Genomic DNA, 25,479 nt, shown 5'->3' with positions numbered 1-25,479 from the left:
TACATCACTCTATTGGTCTCTCTCTACTTGGTCGGAAAGTGTAGAAACGCACAGTCACGTGACACACTACGTTACGCACAACAACTGTTCAGCGTGTGGACAGTGTTAACACAACTGCTAAAAGGCTAACACGACACAACGTGCAGCCGGAAACAATCACGGCAAATATTTGCTCACCAATTGCACAGCCTGGAAATAGAATTCAAACCAGTTCAAGTACAAAATGATGTAGTTTTTTTTTTTTTTTTTTTTTTTTAAAACATTTTGATGGTTGTTTCACGCCCCGATATAAACAAAGTACAAGTAATGGCGGAATTAAGACGAGGGGAGAAACATCTTTCGGTATGAGGATTTCCGGTTCAGTTATATTTAACTTGAAGTTCAATACGATGGCATTTCATAATTAAGTTCCGCTTGTTTTCAAACATTTATTTCGGTACAATCTTTAACATTTAGGCGCAACACATTTGAATTGAATAATGATTTAAGTACAATTGTCCTTAAGAGAACAAGTTCACCATAAAAATGCCTACGGGTCATTATGACGCGAGGATCACTTGGAATGTCATCTGTTTGTGCATAAGGCTGTGGCGGAAGAAAATAAAAATCACAACTGACAGGTTAAAAAAAAAGAAATAAAATGATCATACACAACTTTTTGGACTGAGAACGGCCAACGAGGCACCGTCACAAAACACAGGCACGATTATCTTCACTGTTGGATGAAATACAGCACTTGGAAATGAGGTTTTACTGCCGTTCCAGGCAAACAAAACAACACCGAAGAGAACGAACGAGCTCCTCACAAGTGGGGGGGGCGGCGGCAGCAAGATTGTTCAGTGCTACTAATTTGGCCGTTTTCACCTGCCCACTCTCACTACGTCTCTGTAAAAATAGAAGCGGCGAGCCACTCGAAAGAAAGACGGCGAGTGTGCGATGCTACAAAGCTTGAACGGAAATGCTTGATACGAACATTATGCCAAGACTAACTTCATTTGACATCTTTTATCTAGATTGATGTGTTATCCTTCAACGTGGGCTTAGCGAGCATCATTTGTTCAAGTGTCCATGAGGAAGACGCAACGCCTCAATGTTTTATATTACACAAAGTCCTCACTTGACATATTTGTGGTGCACAGCTTGTGATTTGGTGTCGATTCAAAAGGAGGAGCTGACGACTAAAACATTCACAAGGTCAACCGGAGGCTCCCAGCTCACAGTTAAAAAAAACAAAAACGGCGAACATCTAATCAACGTCGGATGCGTCGTTGTCCGATAGATGGTAGTTTGACCCCTTGACCCGGATGTATTCCACCTGCCGAGCCTCGTCCGAGTCGGACGCGCCGCACGAGCACAGCTGGTTCTCGAAGAGCGCCTCGATCTCCTCCAGGCGGCGAGCTTTGGTCTCGGGCAGGCAGCCGTAGATGAAGATGAACCCCAGGAAGGCCATGCCGGAGTAGAGGAAGAACGCCCCTGCAGGGAGACAACGCGAGAATACGTGACTGCCTTTTTGTATTACCCCAGCCCCCCCGAACGCCATGAGGGCATCACAAAACTCGCAGATGGAGCTCGTACAATGAAAACACTCACAGAAGTTTAATGAGGCAGATGCAATCTCTATTCTCCCCACTGTAAAGCCAAACGACATTTCCCGGGTATAATTAAACACGCGGCGTCGTGATCAGCGTAGACATCAGCGCCTGACAGGACGTCGTGACCACTTGCTAGCTCTACACTAAAGCAAAGATTCTCTTCCAAAATGACGATTGTTTGTTATTGTGGTCTTGTCTGTCATGGGGTGGGCAAACGTTTTGATTGGCCGGCCACAATGGGTTCTAAAATTTGACAGAGGGGACGGACCAGGAGTAGATGAATGGAGTGTTTTCGTAACCTCACCTCAACGAAGAAAAAAAAAAAAAATCAATTTAATTTCAAAAGAAGATGAACAAAAGCATGATAACAAAATATCTGTCTTTGACACATCAGATAATTTTTGAAAATAAAACAGGTTTATTCATTTAATTTTTTTTCCAAGTTTGGCGGGCCGGATTAAAACATTTAACGGGCCGCATGTGGCCCCCGGGCCGTAGTTTCCTCACACCTGTCTTATACAGTACTGGAAGTTGCTTAATTCATTCCTGTCTATCTATCTCACCATCCACCCTTAATGTGGTATCCAACGTCTGCTTTTTCTTTCTCTCATGTTTCAAAATCAATGATGACCCCACAGGACATCTCAAGATGTGTCAATAATTCCAAGAACGGATCAAGTGTGAACGCCTGCGAAAGGTCAATTCCTTCCTGTGCCAGGAGGAAACTGTTGCGGGAAGGAGACGCAGGTAGGTGTTCGAAGGTACAGTACCTACTTATACGCTATTGATAATATCCACTCATTTTGTTTTTCAGAAGCTGACCGTAGTAGGTGAAGTACTGCGCCAAGTGGAGGAAGGTGAGCGAGACCAAAACGTTGAAGGTCCAGTTGACGCCGGCTGCGCACGCGTTGCCCGTGCTCCTCGCCCACAGCGGGTAGATCTCAGAATTGATAGTCCACGGCATGGGCCCCATTCCTTGAGGGAAGAAACATATCGCAGTGTAGCGCTTCACATTTATTTTGTAATATAACCAGATGACGCCGCAAAGAAGAGCTGCGAGGCCAATGCAAATTGTGTCTTTCTGTTTGGTCTCACCTGGCGCAAAAGCGGCCAGGTAGAACATCAATCCAAGTAAGACGAGCCATGAGAAGGATGTAGGGCAGTAGTTGTACGCCCAGTAAGTGTGCTCTCGCATTTGGCTGGAATTAGAACACCTGGCAGCAAGCACATTGAGTGGCTATTTATATCGTATACATCAAGGCAACACGCCCCCTCGCCCCCCCCCCCCCCCCCCCCTTGCCCAAGGGTGCTGCATCCGAAACCTTACGCACACCATACACACCTGCATCCTGTGACTCACCTGCCCCACGCCGCCTGCTCAGTGGAGGCCCTATTGACTGGCACGCAGGAGGAGGTGAGCAGCGCCGAGCCATTCTCGCGGTAGCAGAAGCCGCAGCCGGGGTCCAGCATGCAGGGCTCGCACTGCCTGAAACAATGAGCAAAAAAAAAAATAAATAAATCCCACCAATCGGAGGGTTCCGTGAAATAGCAACGCATGCAGACAAGATAACAGGACTCGGTCATATATTCTTTATCATCTGCAAAGAACTAATCATATTAGTTACATATCCATCTTTTAAATGGACACCGAATTTCCAATTTAAAATTGCTTTTCATTGGAGCCCCTAACACATACGCGCGCGCGCGCACACACGCACAATTTCATGAAAGGATCAGATGCCCCTTCTGCTGCAATTTACTCTCACTTAGGGCCAAAACGAAGCCCCGGTGCAACAATGATCTTTCATCATGACAACAATCTCAACAACAACACCTAATGGACTCACTGCAGCACGATCGCGCAGAGGCAACTATGAAGATGGTGGCGAATCAAAGAGATGAGTGCTTTTAGAACACCGCTGCGGCTTCACCGAGTTCGAGTTGCGACAAACTTTGCAAGCCCACGCATTCGGGAACTGACCACCACACACACACGAGAGGACCACAGGCCATCTATTCTCCCAATTTAGTGACACACTTTCAAGGGGCTTTGATTTGGAATACAGCGACGAGAGCCAACGACTATAAGCAATATGGGAGCATTACACTTCGAGGGGCAATTAGTAAGCTTGAACAAGCTGGCAGTCGATGCACTTCACAGCTTAGATTGTGTACTATGTTCTGGGTCAGTAATAACAATATTATTAAGGTCATCATATGCTACAATTGCTGACAACATTTGACGAACGTTTCAAGAACCACTGGAGTGCTGGTGAAGTGAAAAGAGCTTGAAATTCATCTGAGGGTGTTGCTTTTAATCCATGTTGGCTCAGTAGTCGCTTCAACCCGGTGTGCGTATACTCACTGATACTTGAGGCAGGTAGAGTTGGCCATGGAAGGGTCTAACGGGTGGAAGGTGACAGCAGGACTGTGCTGGGCGGACAGCAGGAAGCCCACAGCCAGCAGACACAAGCCAAGACATGTGCCTGGGCAAAAAAAAGAAAAAAAAAATTGAAAAAAAGGCTAAGACGTATAAATACGTCTTCGGGAGGCGGGGACTACGTTTTTGAAAACGTATATGTATGTCTTATGGATTGATTGAGTTAATGACTGTCTTGAGTTTTTGAGGGGAGAGGAAATTCACACAAGCTGCACACTGAATACATTGTAGTTAAATTCTCATTGCTTTAGTTTTGCCACATGACACAAATCTTACCGACGATGCTGCCGAGGGTGAGCCTCCGCCGGCCCACTCTCTCCACCAGCCACACTCCCAGCAGCGTGAACAGGAAGTTGGTGAGGGTGGTGAGTCCCGCCAGCCAGATGGCCAGCCGGTCATCCCGCACGCCCGACATCTGCAGAATGGTGGCGCTGTAGTACCTGCGAGCCACACAAGGACAAGAACGAGCAGGAGGATGAACAGCTAAAAAGCGCCGACACCAGATAAAAGGCCTAAATTGAGAAAAACAAAAAGGCTGTGACCCGAGTGTAGAAGCACGGTCAACACTCCTCTTGCCAGTTAACGCAAAGTGACAAAAACAAAACCGACCCGAGAGGGCAGGGAGGAGACGACAAGGCGATGAGAGCGACAGCTCCTCGGAGGAACTGGATATTGCGATGGAGAGGTGAGAGGGGGAAAGATGCGCGAGACAGGTGAGTGAGAAGATCCCATCACCTTGTTCGGTTCATTTATTGCAATATAATCACATCCCCAGCACCTGCACCTGCGCCGGAACCCAAATATATATATATATATATATATATATCCCTCAGGGATTGACTGACACCAATTAGCAAGTGTTTTTGTTCTTTTTTTTTTTGGGCTGAGGCTACAATTTCTGATAAATGTCCAGAAAGGTTGCTTGTGGCGTAACCAACAAAGCTGCAAATCTCCATTAAAAAAAGTTTTGGGGCGATTTTGTGAACATCTGCATTCATTTGTAAAGCAAATAAATGTTCCCCATTGGAATGCATTGTGATGCCATCAATCCGTTCCAGACAGCCAAAAAAAAAAAAAAAAAAAAAAAAAAAAAGAAAATCATAAAAAAAAATCTCAGTGTTTGATTCTGAGTATCTGTTGAAACAGAGTGTGACCCCTTGAAAAAGAAGAAAAAAAAACATGCCTCCAAATTGTTATAATTGTAACAAACAAAACGTTTTGGCACTCCTTTTTTGGGTTGGAAACATACTGGAGGTGCTCGGTTTATTCGTCTCAGTCACACGAGCAGATTATTTGCATTCGTGTTGCGCACATTTGAGCACTTCAAATCCGAAACGTGCTGCTTCATTAATGACATCTGCTCGCCGCGTATCAAGCAAATGAGAGCGTCGTGCCTAAGTGGAGTGTGAGGGGGAGGAGTTTGGGCGTGATGAGGCAGCTTGCATTCAAACATCAAGTCAGCAAATAAACATTCTGTAGTACCAACTCAAATTATTCCACATTGTCAGACAAAACAAAAAACCTTCATCATCCCCTTAAAAAAAAAAAAAAAAATCTTTTTCTTCTGATGTAATGGCCTGTCAACCCGATACTTCAAAAACGACAAACCCTTTCCCCCCAAATTCACACCCAATATATCTTTCCCCTCACAGCTCCTGCACGCCACAGTTTATCTCACAACATGACCGGGTCAAAATATTTGAAACGCACCCTACTGCGGGCATGCGCGGCAGACTGAGAGGAGATCAGCCTGCAGAGACGAAAGCGAAGACCTCAGTCGGAAAGCTTGGTAATAACCTACTGGTGGGTTCACACGGGTTCACTTTTCTCCCTGTCCGCCTCCCCTCGAATTGAGTGCGCCTAACCCACCCAATTAAAGAAAAAAAGAGAGTCGAGTCAAAGCTGAGGTCATGAAACACGCAGGGTTTGGGTTTGAATATGAACAAATACAAATATGATGGCGACTGATTAATGCTCATACAGACATATACAATACGTGCACGTATGGCTTGACAGAAATCGGTGAATAATTGAAAGGCGCATTAATAATCCAATACACCAGAAGGAAATGATTTATCGAGTGTGATAGCTTAGCTGTGATAAAACGATCTATCACACAGGCTATATTTCCCCTTTTTTTTTTTTTGACCAAACGGGATTTACATTACTTCAGTCGCCTACGGAGAGGGGCAAAATACTGTTATTTAATCCAGCTCAACAAATTATCACTATAATTGATTATTATTATTATTTTTTAATCCAGCACTTTTCATATGATTAAAAATGAGAATTAAACTAATTTATTTTACATACATGACCTGGTATATAAATACAAAAACTCGAATAATATTTTTCTAACCGAATTACCGATTAATCGTCACCCAATATATCGTTTCTTATAAGGTGACTAAAGCATCTTTTAGTTGCATCAGCAGCAACAGAAGAGGTCATCTTTGCAGACCAGACGCACCTTTGAACGCTAGCTGCAAACCAAATGCAATCCTTGGCGCCAGCTTGTATAAGAATCACAAATTGAGGGGCAGATCAATCAAATCCGTGTGAGACATGAAGAGAACGCGGGAGAGGCTAAGACCTGAACGCCGCTGTTCACAGTGAGGGTCACGATAAATGCACAGTTCATCGACGGACATTCGATAGGACGCAAACGACAATTATAACCGGTGCGATGTGTCACAGCAGCCAAAAATTCCCCTCGGCTAAGCTGTCTGTCACGTTCAGTTTTGCAAGCTCTCATTTTAGCCGCCGATATCATCGCACGTAGACAACAATCCGCGGCGTGAACCACACGCGTGTAAATAAATAAATAAAATAGTATGAGCACGCACACACTTAGCCTATTGCCTTCGCTCTGTCGGTTGCTAGGCAACAGCACACATCCCCAGATTGTTTACAGAGCCTGGTAATATAGTTCATCTCAAAGGGGCGGCGAGACAGACACAGATGGAAAGATAACAAGAACAAGAGAAGGTGCACGGTTTCTTCTTGGCCGCCCCTGGATGCTCGGCGGATGATGCGTTATGAAATGCTTTGTGATTTAATAGCGCGCCGCTAAACTATGTCGCATCTGTCGCATGCGTTTGGCGGATTGGGGAGTGATGGAGACGCAAACGGCGGACTGTGGCATTGTTTTGAGGCGGGATTCACTCCAAACTACGCACACAATGTGAACAAAAATTTTAGCCCCAGTGAGCTAAAAGCGGGCCGGCGCGGATGTACTCACATGACCGTGTTGATTCCGGAGAGCTGTTGGAACATCTGGAGGCCGCAGCCCACCAGGAGAGCTCGCCGTGTGGGGGGGTAGGTCAGAATACGCCAGATCACCGGGCCTTCTGGAGACATTAAAAAAACAGTACGATTCCATTCAGGTGGAAGGAAATAACGCGGGACCTTCACTTACAAGTTTGACTGCGCAGTGAGCAGACGTCAGCTGCGACAGGAAGTGAATACAACTCAGTTAACGGAGTTAATTATTTTTAATACGTTCAAAAATTTTAATTAATCTCCACAGTTAATGCTTTAACTATATATACACGTATATATGTGCTTCCGGTGTGTATTAGTTTAGAATATACATTTGCTCCAGCTTGACTAAAAAGGCAAAGAACAAACCAAAAAGCCTAATTAAAGCAATTCGCAGTGCACCAAGCAGCGGATAATAGGTGAGCACTGCTCAAATGAGGATAATTGAAGCTAATGCACAAAAGACCGCACGTTTGCCTCAATGAGCTGTCCGTGGTCCTGATTGCTCTCCACCCAAAGCTGCTTTTTGTCTTGTTTTTCCAGCTGCGCTCTTATCCCAAGCCGGCAATGGCCTTCCCGCCTCTCAGCCTGATCTCCAGCCAGCATGCCGACAAACCCTTTCCTCTGGGAACCCCGAGTCTTAATAGGATGAGAGAGCATAGCGGACAGAGGAGGGAGAGATGCGGGGGGGGGGATAAAGTTGGCCGAACCCAACATGGACGCGTGAGGGCTGCGCATGTGAAGACACACATGCGCACACCAATGGCGTTAAAAGGGGACCGGCTGTGTGTAGGAGGACTCACTCTGGAGCAGACTCCTTTAGAAAGTTCAGATTCACTCGGTGACACACACACACACACACACACGCGCGCACGCACACACACTGTGTAAGTGTTTCTTTGGGAAGCATCATCTTTGATTGCTTTTAGTCGCGAAATGCTGAAAGCAGCTTTATTGGCATTCAGACGCCAGCGAAATGAGAAATAGTTTTCTCGGACGCCGTCAAAGAACCCGTTGGCCTCATATATAAATCTTCACACATGCAGATTCAAAACTGACTCAACATCTTACACTTAAGGTGTTCACGTCTAACTTTTGACTTCCCCCACGTCCAACACAATATTTTAGGATACAAGCCAAATGGATTTTCTTGGTCTCGATTTTATTTTAATGGATGACTGAACTGAAATTTGGACAGGGGTGTGTAGACTTTTGCATCCATTGTAATTGTTTTCAAATATGTTCAGTTTGTATTGTTTTTTAATCTTTGTTTCTCTATGAGGTTTAGTCTTTGTTCTTTTTAACACAAAATAATGACAATCATTAATGTCAAGTAAATTACACCACTGTGATGTTTTTAAATTTCCCGTACAATTGGTTTTTTGTTTTTTTTAACAAAGCCTGGAACATTAAACTCATAAATCAGAGCAATCTCTCAATGGCCGTGGAAATATTATACGAAAATGGTGTAAATATTTCCCATGAGGCTGAAATTTTCTTTTCTTATTAAGGTCACGCCACGATATGAAGAAGTGCACTGACCGCAGACGACGGAAAAAGGGGAAGCGGTTCGTTCATGGGCCGGGGCCCATTTCCTTTGGCGCTAACCTGGTGGAGTATGATCGCTTGATTTCCAGCGAAGCCGACCGTTATCGGATTAGCCGCGAGGGATATCAAGATTTATGTGCCCGGGATCAACTATCCGGAGAGGGCCATCTCATGAAGAAGAGCTTCATTTAGTCAGTCCATAAACACACTTTATTGATCAAACGCTGTTCATCTTTTTCCGCCCCTAACAAAGATGTGAACTAGAGAGCAAAAGAAACATTAGACCCACGTGCATAGTGAAGTGACACACACACACACACACACACACACACACACAGCTTCATTTCCTCACTGGAGCACCACCCTGCTGTAATTCAATCAGATGAGATATTGAAAGCGACTGGATGGCGGTGGTGGGTTTAAAAAAAAAAAAAACAGCAAAGCCACAAGCGTCGTGATTTCGTCTCGCGGGGCTGAAATAATTGCATGATGTTGAAACTCTTTCTTACTCGTTTTGTTGACGATAATGCTAATGGCGCAGCTTCCTTTCGATACCTCAATTACAAGACAGGTGGGGCTCGGAATTTCCACAACGGCACGCGTGAGAGCTTCTGACGTGTAGCGTGACGGGGTGCTGCGGAAACGGCCGAGCTCGCTTGACATGAGTTATCGTGCTTTTTACAATTTGCCAACAACTTTTTCATTTGAATAAGATAGAAAGTTGAGCATTCAAGGATAGGACTAGCAAACGCAGGAAACATAGCGACATGCAATTTATGCTAATAGCAACTTGACACAAAGCGCATGAAATTATTGAAACCAAAAAATATTAATTAAAAATTAAAAATAAATGACGGGACTGAGCTGAGATTTAAATCCTCCTAGTTTGGCCTGCAGGGGAAATTAAAGTGTTCAAAACGTTATTGTTCATTTTAATCTACGCCACGCTAAGCGATTGCGTCAACAAGAGATGTCCTGGAAGTTTTTTTATTTTTAAATGAGAAAGGCTGCCATTATTTATTTATTTATTAAATTATTTATCAACCCTTTTTAACATTCGCCACACGGACTCCCCAATTATTCTTGCTCATTGCCGACCTGCTTTCAGGAAACACCCGACCAATTAAAAGAACTCGCTGAGCATCCTTAGTCTTGTCGGGCGTTTTTTTTCCATTTGCTGCATGCTAATGAAGCCGAAAGTTGAGCGTGAGAGATGGCTGACTCATATTTGAATGTTAGAGTGCGGTCTGTGAGCACAGGCGGAACTTGAACGTGACGGAAATCAAAAGGTGAAAATGAAAAAGCCTTAGCACGCAACCTGTCGCTCTCCTGAACCTCCCCTTCGATTATTTCTCCCACGCAGATTCAATTATTGTCTCGTTACCTCATACTTGGCCGTATTCAAGAGCGGGGGGCTCGAGACCGGGTAATTGGGTAAAAAAAAAAAATGTCTACACATGTGAGAACTTTGTGTTCTAAATGACATTCAAATAACTAAATTTGAACTAGAGGTTTACGATTGACAAAAATAATCTAAATTCATTTTTCCACTCTGCAATTATAATTTCACAGCAAGAAATCCTCCCATTAAGTGTGTAAGGCGATGACTCGATATTCCTTCAACCGTGAATGACATTCAGACAAGAATTCAGGGAGGAATCCTGACTGATCTAGCTGACTTAATTATTCACGAGCTGCTCCAGAGAAGCGGAGAGTTCAAAGAAAGTCGCTATTTTCTACGCTGGGCTGAGTGAGGCTTTAAGGCTGAAAATGTGATCATGCCCCTCGCAACAATGCAAGGAGAAGAAAGGGCGCTTGTTTTTGAGTGGACACATAAATGGGAATAGTGGAGTACTTGAGCATGACTCCTGAGGTACACCACACGTAAAATGGACCAATAACTCAAATGGAAAACTGTCAAGTGCAGCAATAATCCACGAACGTAACCCTAACCCGCAACACATTTGCATGTTGAGAACTTTGAAACGAGACTCACCCCTAACTAAAATGAGAGATGACAGACAATACTGGCAAATGACTTCAATCACGAAAGCAGATGGCGACAATCTGCGAGGCAGCCTGTAAGAGCACGTATTTAAAAAGCAACGTGATTGGCAACATCTGCTTTTCAAAGCACGTTGCTGACTGGTGGGATTTGAATTTTTATTTATTTATTCTCAAGCCTCCACATGACCTTCGTAGTAGCTTGAATGAGATCTTGATCAATGACTTAATCGTGCGTCATTCCTTCCATCGTCTTTGCCTTTCTGGAGGCGGCGGATCAACTGAGGTCACACTATCAAGTCCCTCCACTCGTCATTTATCTTCGAGAGGAACGCGCCTAAGCCGCACTTTAGTGCGATATCGCACTTTTCTGTTTGCTTGACTCGAGGAAGATCCAGCACCTTTGCTGGTTGGATTAGGTGCACACACTTGGCCGGGGATTTGAAAGAAGTGAGAGGTATTGTTACAAGACAGAAACACGTATAGCTACCGTCAGTTTTTGCAGCACTTGCCAAGCCTCCAGTGGGACGAGAATTACCTGCTGAACAGTATATATTGTTTCATTTAGATTTTTTTTATAGATTTAGATTTTTTTTCGCAACATTTCTTCCAGTGTTAGTGTCTTTCATCTGGGTTAATTTTTCATTTAATAACTTTGACATATTTTTTTTCGTAATATGAATGATTAGAAATTTTGCACATAAAATGTGCGGACTGTATTCTTGTAAAATTATTTTTTTACAGCGGCACTTGGGCAGCCAATTATTTTTTATTTATTTATGTTTGTATTTTAATTATTTTTTAGAGGGGAAAAGGTTTGAGAACGAGTGCTAGAATTGATCAAAACTGCACAGTAGTACTGCTAAGTAATGTATTTAAAGAGAGTGAAATAAAAAAAAAAAAATTCAATTCTGACTATGGTGTAGCTCGTTTGTGCAAAGTAGTATAGCACAGCATTGATAAACTTCCCGGAAGTTTGGAAAATCTCCAATTAGTAGCTTTGAGGAGTTAATAGCCCAATTACTGGCTTACAACAATAGCGTACGAGTCAGTTGAATCTTGGCGCCTGGAGCAACATGATGTAGCGACATTTAATGCAATTGGCTTAAAGCATGTTTTGTTTTGTTTCCAACTCAGCGAAAGCAACCACACGCTTCTCAATGAGTCATCAGCGCATTGATTTTGTTCAACAATACGATAATGAACGCTGAGCACCCAGAAGTGCTTGCTAATATGCAAAAGATCAATGCCTTTCTTCAACTATAATGAAAAGGGAATTGATGCTGGGTAGCAGCAACGGTGCACTGCACAAAAAAAAAAAATAATTCAAATTTGGCTCAGTGAGCCAGCATATATATAAGCCAATTACTCGAGTAAAGATTCCCTCCTCTCCTCGGCTATCCTCGTTTCGCAGTCTCCACTAATTTCCCAAGTCGGGACTTGTTGTGTTTTCGTCCTCTACTGTGCATCCCAACCACTGTTGTGCAAATTCGAGTAGTTTTCGCAATCAGACTGCCCGTTTGCTTTAAAGTGATGCACTTCGGGACGCTTGTTTGGGTTTGTTAGGATAAAAGACGCAGAAACTGAGGCGAGGGAATGGGAAAAAAAAGAAGAAATTCTAACAAACATTTTCAGACACATTTTGAAAAATATCTCAATATTGCGATTTTTTTCGCTCCATATAAATATAAATCTAAATAAAACCTAAAACAAAAATAAGAATTTTTTTCTCCAAATTGCAGAGTTAGCGATTTGAAAATTTGTATTCCACTACCCTGCAATGTCGAATTGAATTCCAGTAAACGTTCAGTCCTAATTCAAACCCAAAACCCCCTCGACTGTGAGGCAGATGCAACCAGGCTTGCGCACTGCTTTTTGAAATAAATCCCGTCACTTTCTGAATATTGCGCCTTACTTTCCAATGCAAAACGACATTCCAATGAGAATATGACAAATACCCCAGCAGCACATCCCCATATTTTGTCATCCCCAAAGCGAAGAGGCAGCCGTGGTCTCATTATGATTTCTGTGTGGATTTAAACAGGCTCGGGGCCCTCAGTGGAGTTTCATAAAAATGCTCAAACACTGTGAATTATTAATAGTCACCGAGAGAAATAGAAGCTCCAGTGGCGAGAGACGGTAAAACTCCCCGACTGTATAAAGATACGGAGTGTCCGGAATTACGAAATGTTTGTCAAGCGCACTGCTCGATACCTGGAAAAAGAAATCCATCTGACATGACTGACATCCAATGAGTTCGATTCTGCACTAACTGTCCCGTACAATATATTTCAATAACCAAAACAAAAAAAAAAAAATCTCAAATGTGCTTGGCATTTATTTCCAAATGGTTGCAAGTCCTGCCAAGAATATATAAAAAAAGAAATCACGAGTAATATTTGCAATCGACAATATTAATAGTTGAAACTGTAAATATGAAACAAACTAACAGTTTAACATTTCAAACAATATAACTCCAATAATTTAAGGCTTACAGATTAATAAAAAATAATGGACTGAAAGACTCACTTGTAACTTCCACTAACAACCCAGGCTAAACTTATTTCCACCCTGACAAACAAAGATGTTAGACCAGTTGAGATACATCATTTCAAGAATACTTCCTTGACACCAATTACTACTTTGCCAGGGCTTTGACGCCATTTTTGGTGTTCTTGGTGACACGCTATGTTGACGTGAAAGAGTAGCTTCATTAATTCAGGCCATAGCCTTGTCTAAAAGAAAAAAAGGGCATTTTCGTGGCATCTATAAATAATAATAATAATAATTAATATTTTTTGGGTGGCTGAAATAAAAAAAAGGCAAAAATGGTTAAGTAGTAATTGGTATTGTTTTGTTATTTAGTTTCATCGTAGGTCTTATTTTCCTGTGTCTTGTTTTGTCTTTCAGTTTTTATCTCCTGGTCTCATCAGCCCTGTTCCTTGTGTCAGCCAATCAGCTTCAGCCTTCAGCCAGGTGTGCCTCATTTTTATGCCAATGGTGATTTTTATTTTCTTTCCTCACGTTTCTTTGTAACTCTCATTCTAATTTGTAGGGGGGCGACTTTGTTAATTGAGGACTACCTATCGCCTTGTTCTTTTCGTAATTTTTTTATTTTTGCTCCCCCACATTCGGTTCCACTTTTGCCTCCCCATCCACCACGAAAACCCTCATCTGTGACAACTTCTCAGTAAAAAGGCTTCCCTGATGCATTCGTGTAACCTTTATCGCCGCAGATAAAAAAGGACACTTTGTTCCCATCGGTCAATGTCCAGACATGCCTTTTTAGATATACGCTCGATTTTCTTGGGAATACATGTGAGGCAGCGTCGCGTTCCAATTTAAAAAAAATAGGCCCTGACTCAGAAATCAATGAGTTCAATTGAGTGAACTATCAAGTTTCACATGAAGAATGACAACATAATGACTACTGAGACGGTTGCCACGGTATTGTTAACCCCCCCCCCCCGCCGCCCAACTCCCTCGGCTAACCTTTCAGTCATTCTCAATGACAATCCGCCCACTTCGTGAAAGAAAATCAAGTGTCCTCTCAGACATTTTTTTTTTTCTTTCGAGATTCATGTCCGGTCTGAACTCGATTGTGCAGGGCGGCCATTTCTGCAATAATAATTTCATCATTATCATATTTCTTTGACCTGAGGGGCTTTTGCGCCGCCGTGAAATCTTTAAGTTTGTGAGTGTATGCTGGAGGCAGCGGATCAGAAGGTGATATGCACTTCAATCACCTGAGGTGAGAGGGTGCGAAAAAGGATGGAGGGGTGTGTTGTTCCCATGGTAACGGGTATGTCATCGTTGGGCCATGGTGAAAACATGCATGCACTTTACTCATAGGTGGTGTGTCATGCATACCACATTGGAGGATTTCAAACTGAATGTCTCCGAGGCAAAGGTTAATTGCAGGCTTTTGTCATGCGAAATGTTCTCTTCCTATTAAAGACGTCGTAACAATGGTGCGGCACAAGCAGCGTTAATGAATCAATGAGGGAAGGAATTAAATCGTGAGGAAAATCAAGCTTTTGTTAAGATTGTCAATGCTGTATTAATGCAATTCACGTCAGCTTGGAAAAATATTGGAGAATTACCTAATTCGATTTAAATGAATATTTAACGCCGTTTCTTTACATTAAAAAAAAAAGTGTAGAACCCACCAAAAATCATACCACACCGAAAAAACTAAATAAAAAAAAAAATCTTGATGTAAAGAAGCATTTTAAAGGGGCCTTAAGCTCATTAAGGGAAGTGTAAAAAAAATAAATAAAAGCAGCAAATTAGAGTACCAAAATAGTTCTACCCTGGAATCGATGTACTTTGCAACGTAATTGCTTTGCTTTAATGGCTCCGAGGCACCCGCAAACGCACGCGAAACACTTGAGACAAAAAGTCGTTTTAAGACTTTGCTTCCTGTTAGAATAAACCAAATTGCAGGCACGGCTAAATGCGTCACAAACAAAAAAAATACCACCCGACAAGATCCTATTTAAACACGGAACGTTCCAACACAGTTAGCAGTCGAACTCGAACTGATAATACCGAAACTGCAGGAGAGATGCCGAAATGAAAAAAGAACCAGCTGAGTCCACAATGAGCCTGCTGCCACTCTGAGTGTGTTTTCACACACACACGTGTGTGTGTGTGTGTGTGTGTCGTGAGTGTAATGAAGGTTCCTCTTCACTGCAGGCCACGCGGCCCCGAGAGGATGTTTGGATGGCACTCCTGGCAGACACATGGTGTTCTCAGTTGTCAAGGTTGATTAGACACGGGATGAAAGTGATTCCCTAGCCTCTCTGCGGTGACTGGTCGCAACACGGGGGGGGTGTGCGTGCATGTGTGTGTGTGTTTGCCAAGTATAACACTATCAAAGAAAAATCGCTGGATTACCGATCACATCAAAATATTCATTAACATCAAGGCAGTTGGCAATAATTAAAACAAGTGTAACAATAAGAAATGACGGATTCCAGTCCTCATCAGACCCACGTTCTGGGGGGGGGGGGGGGTTAACTGGCGCCCAATTAAGCTGCAAGTCAGATGTCAACAACTTCCCACTCGCATTGATAATCACTAAAGCCTGCTATACCTTTCTGTTTGCCTGTTCGGACGTCACATTGCGAGTCTCCCGGTTGTCATCGTCTTGGATGCCTCACAACCCCATTGAAATAATGTCTTGATTTTTTTTTTTGCAATTAAAAATCTAAATATCTTAATACGGGAACGACGATATTTGTACAGTTTCGTGTTTGGAAGCCGGCTGGCTTTACTGTTTTTCCTGAGACGTGCAAATAACGTTCCTTGGCCGTCGGCTGTCAGTGAGCAGGAACAGCAGGTGACGCTTGGCAGGAAAATGTGTCGTGTGCATATGAACAGGACAACACTTTCACTTCGGAGACCCGCGGACTTCAAGTGGAACCACAGACGTTGCTTTCGAAGTACCACAACTAAACTGTACTCACCTCCTCCGCTGTCCTTCTCCTCCTCCTCGATGCTGTTCTTGATACTATCGTACTCCTCGTCGATGTTCTGGTTGCCTCGTATCTGGCTGAGCACGCGTCGGGCCTTCTGGGTCAGCCCGCGCTGGATCAGCCAGCGAGGGCTCTCGGGCAGGAAGAGGAAGCCCACAAATTGGAGCACGGCGGGCAGCACTGACAGGCCCAGCATGTACCTGGCGAGGTCGGAAAGAGGGCGTTCATAACCATTCTTTCGACAGGACGCTTTCGAGCTATTTCCTTTGCGAGCAACGGGCGGCTCATTAAAATTAAACCCTGGGGGAGAAATGTCGAGGCTTAATTTAGACCCTTTCGCTGGGAATTGCCATAACATTTACTGTAGGCACACAGTATCGAGCGTCTAATAAATCAAAATAGACCGGCGCACATATAAATACATTAATGTGCCACAGGATGATAATTTGCTCCAGAAAACGTCATACTAAAACTAGGCAGACACAACACGCTCCTTTTGAGCTGCGTGCCGATGGCAATGCTAAGCTAATGTTCACGCTTCATTACCTTTAAGGGGACAATCACCCGTGCCAACATGGCCGCCGCGTAGACACGTGAGCCCGCTCCAGTCTACTGTAGAATAATCGTGGTCAGTTGTGGAACTAACCGACGTTGGCATGGGGGGGGGACGGTTTGGGTTCAGGTTAAATTGAGATCCGCATGTTCGGCCCCAACACACGTCACAAAGCTGATTGCACTGCATGATTATCGCAAGAGGGAAATTGCTCTTAAAAGCTCTCGGCGTCCACTTGAGCGCATAATCAGCGCTCAACATGTTCTGACAAAGAGACTGCTTGGAAATCCGAAAATTAGTCGTGAAGAAGAGGAAGGGGAAAGGGGGGCGAGAGCAAAGACTAATTCAAAGGAGGCGGCGGTCGTGATAATGAAAAGTGGAGCGGCGAAATTTCACCACAAAAGGCTTTTTCGTCTCAGCAAAGGCGTCAAGGAGAGTCGCACCTGAACGCTCCTGCAGGAATCACGCCAACTTCAATATCAGGAATCACTCGAATCCGCGACATCGGGGCGGCACGTGAAGAAGGAAACGACAGTCTTTATCTACTCTGACATTTCACGACTCAGCATGGAAACACTCTAAATGGGCTTTGATTCTGACGAGGAGGAAAGAGGAGGGAGGGGGGGGATAAAAGATATCAGATAAAAGAGCGGGTACTGGACGGTCCAAATGCGCAGATGTGGCAACTCTCTGCAAATGTTACAGGTTGGCTCGTGGAGATGTTGACATTTAAGTTGGAGCCTGGGTGAGCGCTTTTGGCATTTGATAACAAAAAAAAAATGGGATGATATGGGAGACCCCCAGGTTGAGACGGTTGACGATTCTGGAGCGGTTCTGACCTCCAGCCGTCGCGCTGCACGTAGCTGAAGGCGCCGTCCACCAGGCTGGCGGTGAACTGCCCGCCGGTGATGAAGAGGGTGTTCACCGTCACCAGCTGACCGCGGAGATGCGGCGGCGACGCCTCGGCGATGTAGACGGGCACCGTCATCGAGGCGATGCCTGACCAAAAGAGAAGTCGTACGAGAGGTTAACGAGATGACACTTTTTTTTTTTTTTTGGAACTTTCATGCCGGAGGCTCAACGCGAGAGTCGTCAAGACAGCATCAAATGAGCTCTGAATAAACACGACTCTGTTTGTCCATCGGAAGGCCACTACTCAAACAAAATTGTGGACATAAGACCACCATGTTCTGCAGCGTGCTCTTGATCAGGTCTATTAATAGCCTGCTTGCTATGCTCACCCCCCCCCCCCACCCCCTCCCCGCCAACTTCCCCACAATCACCATCATCAACCCCATCCCTCGCCATTCTTCCTCCCTACATCACCCTGCCCTGACGGCCTACGTGGCTACCTGTTGCTATGGCAACCCCGTCTCAGGAAATGAGCCAGGCCATCTCTCGTCGGGCACCGCGTGGCGGCAGCTTTTGGGGACGACAAATCCAATAACACAGCGAGAGAGAGAGAGAGAGCGGGATTTAACTTGTTCTTGTCTTTTATTTGCCTCCACGGGAGCCCGTCTGAATAAAGGTGCAATCCTTGCATCGTTAAAAAAAATAATAATAATAAAACGAAGATTTTATGATCAATGACGGTTGCGGTCGAGTCCTGCGGCGTTGGCAGTCGTCGAATTTGTTTCCAGGTGTACCTCGTGTACTCGCTGGTGGTTTTGCAAGTCAAAAAAAGTGACCTCTAATTTGCCTCCATCTGTATTCTCCTCATTAAACCAATTTCCCGTCTTCACCTCCCCGTCGCCCTTGTTTCATCCGACCGAGCCGATCGGATGTCACTCGGGCGACGGGCCCGCCCGTACGAACGAGTGAGGCGCTCGGGCGAGACGGTGACTAATGATCGTGACCGTTTCGCTTCTTTTTACCGAGAGAAATCACGTACGAGGCAATACCGCTGCCGCCGGCGGTAAGGTCAAAAGTCAGTTGACATTTTCAGCCGTGGTAAACAAGAGAGAGTGAGGCTGTCTCACGATGGAACAACACTATTCAACCATTTTCTGCTTTGATTGTATCAAGTGGTTCGCGGAGAAATGCTCTATTCATCTTCCTTTAGAGAAAAAAAAAAAAAACCTCAAGCACGCATGGTTGTATTCACTATCGCCGGTGTTCACATTGTTTGTCGTTAATGAGTTCCGCTTTCGGGGACAGTTCCGCGACTGTCCTCGCACACGCGTGTCATTGTCGTCTTTAACAAGCCTTGCCAAGACTCCGGGCGCACGCACTTGATCACAGGCGGATGCCTCACTCCATCCTGCATCACTGACAGCGAGGAGGGAGGAACCTAATTAGGATTCCAAGCCAAGAAACGGAGGAAAAAGAAGAGTGAAAACTCTCCAGTATAACCAAGTTTTCAAATCGACAACGGAGAGATGGGGGAAAAAAAAAAAAAAAAAAAAAAAAAAAAAAGGGACCATGAGTGGTGATTTAATACGGAGGAGAGAAATAGAATCTTACGTCCCGTCGTAATCAAATTGGGGAAGATCTGTTTTGTCTCAAAATGAGTTTAAACGAACGTCTAGGATGAAACGGTGTGGAGTGGAGCGAGGACATCAATTACTGTGACAAAGGTGCCTGACACAATGCTCAATATCGTCATCAAAATTTAATAAAGTCAAAATATATCTAAAACCAATTCGAGCTCATCAGTACAGCACTAATATTCGTGGTTCTACGTAGAGGATAAAGAATATATTGATGTGTGTGCTTCTTTTTTTTTTTTTTTTTTTTTTTTGCTTAAAGGGTTCAAGCCACAACATGGAAACTTTTTTTTTGTTTTTTGCAAAGTATTAGTTTGCGACACCTGTGTTGCCCCGCCCCTTTTCACCTCCCGGCCAATCAGCTTTGGGATTTGTTGCATTCACTGTCTTCGCACATTAACGCAATTAGCGTTGTTTTGTTCATTTTATCACATGCACCTGAACAAGTCTAATCTTTTCTTTGAAATATGCAAATCGACTCTGAGGATACTTCCTTTCAAGAGTGCCACGTCATTCAATCGTTTCTTGTCAATCACGGTACTATGCGATGGCAACACAACAACGGTCGCTGCGTGCTTGTTTAAAAGGTCATCTTGACAATAACTGGCCAGGAGATGACTAACAAGAGGACTTTAACAGGAAGAGGGGAAAAAAAACAAAAAAAACGCGATAGAGACAACCATGACTTGTCATGTGCGCGACATTTCCTGGTCGGATAAACAGTTTTGCTGACCTTTTTGGGGCGATTTCATTTCAGAAAGCGTCTCGCTTTTATGTTGTAAATGTGAGAATGCAATCGACAGTCCGGGGCCTGAAGACTAGTGCGCGATGAAAAATGTTTCCTTAATAGCATCTCCGGCGGCTAATTGCGGTGCCAGAATGTATTTCCTGCTCCATCAAGGACTGGTTCATGCACGCGTGTGTAATAAACACATTTGCACGGGGAAAGATGTTGGCGGCGAGGGGGAGGAAGATTTGAAATTAACAAGCGAAATGACCTAATTGGTGATTAGGTCTCCTCTTGCGCCTGGGCCATCGGCAAACAGCTTGATTGCGTAAACGTGCGCATTCCTCCTCATTTCGGAACTGCTCGTTTGCAAGAGGCGAGATGATTCATTTCAATTGGAAGTCATTTTTCAAGAAAAAAAAAAAACATCTACGGGGATTATTTGGCCAGAAATGAAAGCAAGCAATCTGCTCATCGTTTCAAGAGTTTGGGGAGGAGAAAGTGGAAGGAGAGGGCAGCTGCAATATCTGTCATCAAACAAAGGCAATCAACATTAAAAGTGTTCAGTGAAGCTTCCACCGGGGCGTGCTGGGACTTTTTCTCCCTTCATCATGCGATGGTACCCAAGCGAATCTAATAAAGATGCTATTGATGATAATGGCGAAGACAGCGAGTTGTCTAACAGCCAGAGGCGTGCGGCTGGGTGGGCAGGAGGACCAAGCTGTGTAATTAGCTACTTTGCTAATTGCAAATAGCAGAGCTGGGGGAGGAGGAGGAGGAGGGAGTTGCAAAACGGTTTACTTTTCCATGCTAGTTTTCATACAGATCTGTCAAGTGATATTTTTCTTCTTAAAAAAAAATATATAATTTTTTTTGTGTTTTGCGGGGCTGGAATGGATTTAAGACATTGCACAGATGGCATTTTTAAAATACTTGTTAATTAGATTTAATAAACTAATTTTATTAAAATTAATCAATTCATTAAAAAAAAATGCTGTGTGTTTTTTAATGCGCTACATAAAATTGTATTGTATTGGCATCACGTTTTTTTTGCATGATGCAAATTTGCGCCCCCTTGTGGAGACACCGTGAAAGACAAGATAGTGGAACAAGCAAAGGACGGGCGTGGTTAAGTTTGACTATGGCTTTTATGTCAACGACTATAGTTTGTTTTTGATTAATGCGTGGGCGTGTATTTTTTAGTGCGGGGGGGGGCGATAGGGTTGAGCTGCCAGGTCCAACTTGAAAACCTCTCGATATGTTAATTGGCATAATTTAATGTCTCTTTTTGAACCTCTCGGCAATATGTTTTATTGATAACTTGGCACGTGTCAATTGTAACTTCCGACCTGAGCGTCTCGCTAAGCAGGAGACATTGTGAAGGGTTCCCTACTGGATGCTGTTCGAAACTAGGACCGCCACTGCTCACGCGCATATGTTGTACTTATTCTGATGTTCATTTTTTTGTCTTTTATTATTGTTATTATTGTAAACATTTTTATCATTTGATGGGGAAGTAAGCAAGTATGATTCAATGCAATATTATTTAAAATATTTTAGTTTGCTTTACTGTGCAAATAATTCTAACTTTTTTGCAACTTCAGGACATGCTGACGACAAAGAAACACAAATGGGGGGGTGTAAAAAGCTTTTCTCACCCAGCCCCACTCCGACGACGAGCCTCCCGGCCAGGAGCACCTCCTTCCCGGGCGCGGTGCTCAGCACGATGCCACCGACGGTGAAGAAGAAGCTGGCCAGCAAGATGCACACCCGACGCCCGAAGAGCCCGTTAAGGAAGGCGCCGAGGAGCGCGGCGACGGCGGCCGCGGCCACAGTACTTGAGATAAGCACCTCCTGCCACAGCGCGCTCAGCTCCATCTGCCTCTTGAGCAACAGCATGGCCCCGGAGATCACCCCGGTGTCGTAGCCGAACAGGAACCCCCCCAAGGCGGAGAAGGCGGACAGGACGTAGACGAAGCCCGGCGTGACATCTTGCATGAACTGCTTGCGCGCAGCCCTCTCCAGGTCCCCGGTGGAGGAGGAGGAGGACCCAGCCGCCGGGGCGCCGGAGGAGGAGGCGGAAGCGGAGGACGCGGCCACCTGCAGGCTGCTGACACTGGTGTTGGACGGAGCCTTGATGAGACTCCGCTCTCCTCCGTCGCTCGCCTTCCTCCAGCGCTCGCCCATCAGGTTGCTCATACTCCGCAGGTTGTAGTCATGGCCCGGCTGCTTTCGCGACATAGGGGATGCGCAACTCCAAACACTTGACTAGCCGACGCTTTTCACCACTTTGGAGTGGAAACTGAGCGGACAGAGCTGCAGCGAAGTTGCGCGCATCTCCTCCCCGTGGTCCTGATGGAGAGACTTGGAGAAGACAGGAGGAGTGGAGTGCACCATATCGTCACCGTGACGCAAGGATGTCTTGTTTTGAACGCGTGATGCAAAAGGGGGGGGGTGAGGGGCGACAGGGCGTCATACAACTGCAAGACTGATGCCCAAATAGAAACCGCACATGGGGTGAAACTCTAAAAATAGACTCATTTGGGAGTCACCTATATTTATAATTTTTGCTTATTTTAACTTCTTAATAAAACTGTTTGATAACACAAATGAAATTATTATCACGTTTGTGGCCTTATAAAATGCATTTTAAATAAATATATATTCTATAAAACAGAATGTGTATGCAATTCTGGCATTATCTGGGGCCCAACGTGAGGATGCTGCCCCCTGCAGGATGCACGCTGTAAAACGTTACCATTATTTCACAATATTTTATATTTAAATGGCGCACTCTGATTAAAGTCAGTCCACAACATTTCTGATTCAATGATTATAAACCATGTCCACGATTCCAGGAAAAGCCTTTCCGTCCCTCATGCTCACAAGCCCACCCAACATACTTAACCGTCATTATTGTCTGCCCGCTCTCATATTGATTGGTGCTGACACCAGTACAAGTAATCTCTGCGGACATGCGGCATGGCTATACGACTGCCGACGAATGACACAAATGCACTCTGGAGCCAAGACAATCAGCATGTGGACCGCTGAGTGCTAAAATGGAGAACAGGCTGATAATGGGCCATGATTGGGCCCACCAAGGAGTGGGAAGGCTATAATGGGAAGGAGAATTACAGTAACCTCTTGACGGCCTCATTCCTAGAATGACACAAGATTAAATAAAGCCAAATTGTACATAGATTGTTTCCAATATGTTACTCAAAGACTCAACATTAGTTAGCAGCACTTAAAAAAAAAACATACAGCTGAAATAAAGATATAAATCTAACATAAAACGCAAATCGGGACTGCTTGGAGATTAATCACCTTTGAAATCTTAAACACGCATTTTTACTCAATTTTATAACCAACCACTCTTCAAAATCGGGACCCTGCATGGAAGCCAGTCCTCCTTTCAATCACAGTTTCTAGCCCAAGGTCATACATCTTGAAAGATGAATGCTTCAACTGAAGTTTGTGGCAGCTGTCAAAATTCGTGATGGCTTGGAGATTGCGCGCCTTTGAAACTGCTTGGAAGACAAACTCATCTTTTAAACTCGACTTGGACATTTGCATTGTTTCGGCAGCAATATTCAATCCAGGAAGGAGGAAAAATAGCATACCAGAGAAGACATTTGTACATGAAGTACATTCCACAAAACAGAAACCTGAATATTGTTTTTGCATTGACTGTTCAAATTAATCAGCAACGTTATTTTTTCATTTGCGTGCTGATTGGCCATTTGAGATTGACTCAAATAATTTAATAGATTGCTTTCTTTACATTTAAATTTTTTTTTTAATTATTTTACATCATTATTTTGATTTGTGTTTCCAAAAGGGAAATTAGTTGTCACGTCCCAATCTATTAAAAAGACTTAATTAACTTTAGTGTGTTCTGAAACATGCGCAACATCTGCGAAGCTGACGCTAGCATCTGTTAGGAAGCTTTGCTAGCGCCCCCACACCATTGCTCTGTCCATTTTAAATTCAACAATTATTCGGCAATATGCAGTTTATAGTTCAGAGTATGACAATGGCGAAAAAAAACGTCTTACCTGACTTTGTTGCTGGAGTTTTAAGAAACATTTTCTACACCGGAAGTGACAAACTTCAACACGTGCCTCAAGAAGCAAGTGGCGACGGGTTACACCACGGTAAATATAAGGGGTGCATGTTTGAGTTTGTACGTTTAGATTCGATCTGTGAATTTATGCGCTTCTCAAACAGAATCATTGTGAAATGAAAAGTTAATTTGGCATCATTTAATAGTACTTTGCTATGGCAAATATGAGAAAAAAAAATCCGCAAACTCTTCAAAGTAGAAATGGTATATTCCGGGTGAGACCACTGGAATTCGCCTTGGCCAAAGATGTCTGATTTACTGAACAACTGTAATTAATTGATTGGTACAATTTAAAGTCATTCAGAAAATAATTAATTTCATTATGCGAATTATTTTAATTGCCTTTCCTTATAACCACTTGAGAACACGAAGAAAGTGGGTAGGTCCCCCTGACCACGGAATGGCTAACAGAGGAAATGCAAGTGCCTGGCACCAATCTGTTGACATTTTGTGGCAACAAACACATCGAAGGATTAAAATTATGATTATTTATGCATTTTGTGATTATTGTTATCACTTTAATCATGCAGTTGTTTTCTTTTTGGATGAAAAGAGAAACTGTTGGTCTAGCCAGATGTGCAGCTGCTCAATATCAGCTCATATTATTCAACATCTTTCAAAATTATTGCACTTTATTCAAACTCATTTGACATTTCAATATTTACCTGCCCTGCGCATGAGATGTTGCAAAATAAGGCTTTCGAGATACCACAGTAGGATGCAGTCATCCCTAATCTACATGGCAAACGCATTCAAGTTACTCCAACTAATATTTTGGGGTAAACTTGACCTTATTTTAAAACTTCTTCTTACTTCCCACCATCGGGTGTACTGCGTCAATTCATGAAAATAATCTCCCCAATCAGCAGTTTATGATTGAAGGTATCATCCTACAGACCTACACTGTGCGTAAATGATTGGATTAAGTACGAGAAAGCCATTGTTCGGGACTATCAATAGGGCAGGAAGACTTTGATCCGGCACGGGAGGGAAACACCCCGCCTTACTTCTCCAAGAGAGGAAGCCATTTGAGTTTGGAAAAACAGCAAAGTAAAAGATACACGTGGGCTTTGTGAATAAGCTGCGGCCCGCTTCACGCTGCTGCTGTTTGTTGTGCTGTGTACTTGCGAGTGATGTTCACAGGGGGGGGGTGGATGTGCAACTGCGCTTGATTGTTTGCGCTGAGTCTTCCTGGGCTGGACCTTAACCAGGTAGAGCCATCACGTTTTTTTTTTTGTTTGTGTGTGTGAAAGAGCGAG

At 43.9% G+C, this 25,479-nt stretch overlaps 1 protein-coding gene across 1 annotated transcript; it reads right to left on the bottom strand.

Annotated features, from left to right (window-relative positions):
• Positions 1–414: 414 nt before the first annotated feature.
• Positions 415–22,523, bottom strand: LOC148341460 (proton myo-inositol cotransporter-like). The gene is made up of 10 exons (XM_088287877.1): positions 21,750–22,523; positions 17,718–17,877; positions 16,317–16,525; positions 7,274–7,382; positions 4,309–4,472; positions 3,958–4,078; positions 2,953–3,078; positions 2,688–2,806; positions 2,415–2,567; positions 415–1,473 (listed from the first exon to the last, which is right to left on the bottom strand). Exons 1-10 carry the CDS (start codon positions 22,330–22,332, stop codon positions 1,247–1,249), a joined length of 1,971 nt encoding a protein of 656 aa, XP_088144003.1. The 5' UTR covers positions 22,333–22,523; the 3' UTR covers positions 415–1,246.
• Between the last annotated feature and the right edge of the window lie 2,956 nt (positions 22,524–25,479).

The sequence above is a fragment of the Idiotropiscis lumnitzeri genome, chromosome 2 (genome assembly GCF_059441095.1).
Source record: "Idiotropiscis lumnitzeri isolate Australia: NSW breed Sydney's pygmy pipehorse chromosome 2, RoL_Ilum_1.0, whole genome shotgun sequence".
NCBI classification, from domain to species: domain Eukaryota; kingdom Metazoa; phylum Chordata; class Actinopteri; order Syngnathiformes; family Syngnathidae; genus Idiotropiscis; species Idiotropiscis lumnitzeri.
Note: the sequence above shows the minus strand (reverse complement) of the source record. Positions and strands in the feature narration are given on the sequence as shown.

Excerpts from the sequence above, each read along its gene's own strand:
- LOC148341460 (XM_088287877.1), bottom strand. The coding sequence starts at position 22,332 with ATGTCGCGAAAGCAGCCGGGCCATGACTACAACCTGCGGAGTATGAGC. Across the intron at positions 16,526-17,717 it reads GTGCAGCGCGACGGCTGGAG|GTACATGCTGGGCCTGTCAG; the intron begins GTCAGAACCGCT and ends CGACCTCGCCAG. Across the intron at positions 4,473-7,273 it reads TCCGGAATCAACACGGTCAT|GTACTACAGCGCCACCATTC; the intron begins GTGAGTACATCC and ends TGTGGCTCGCAG.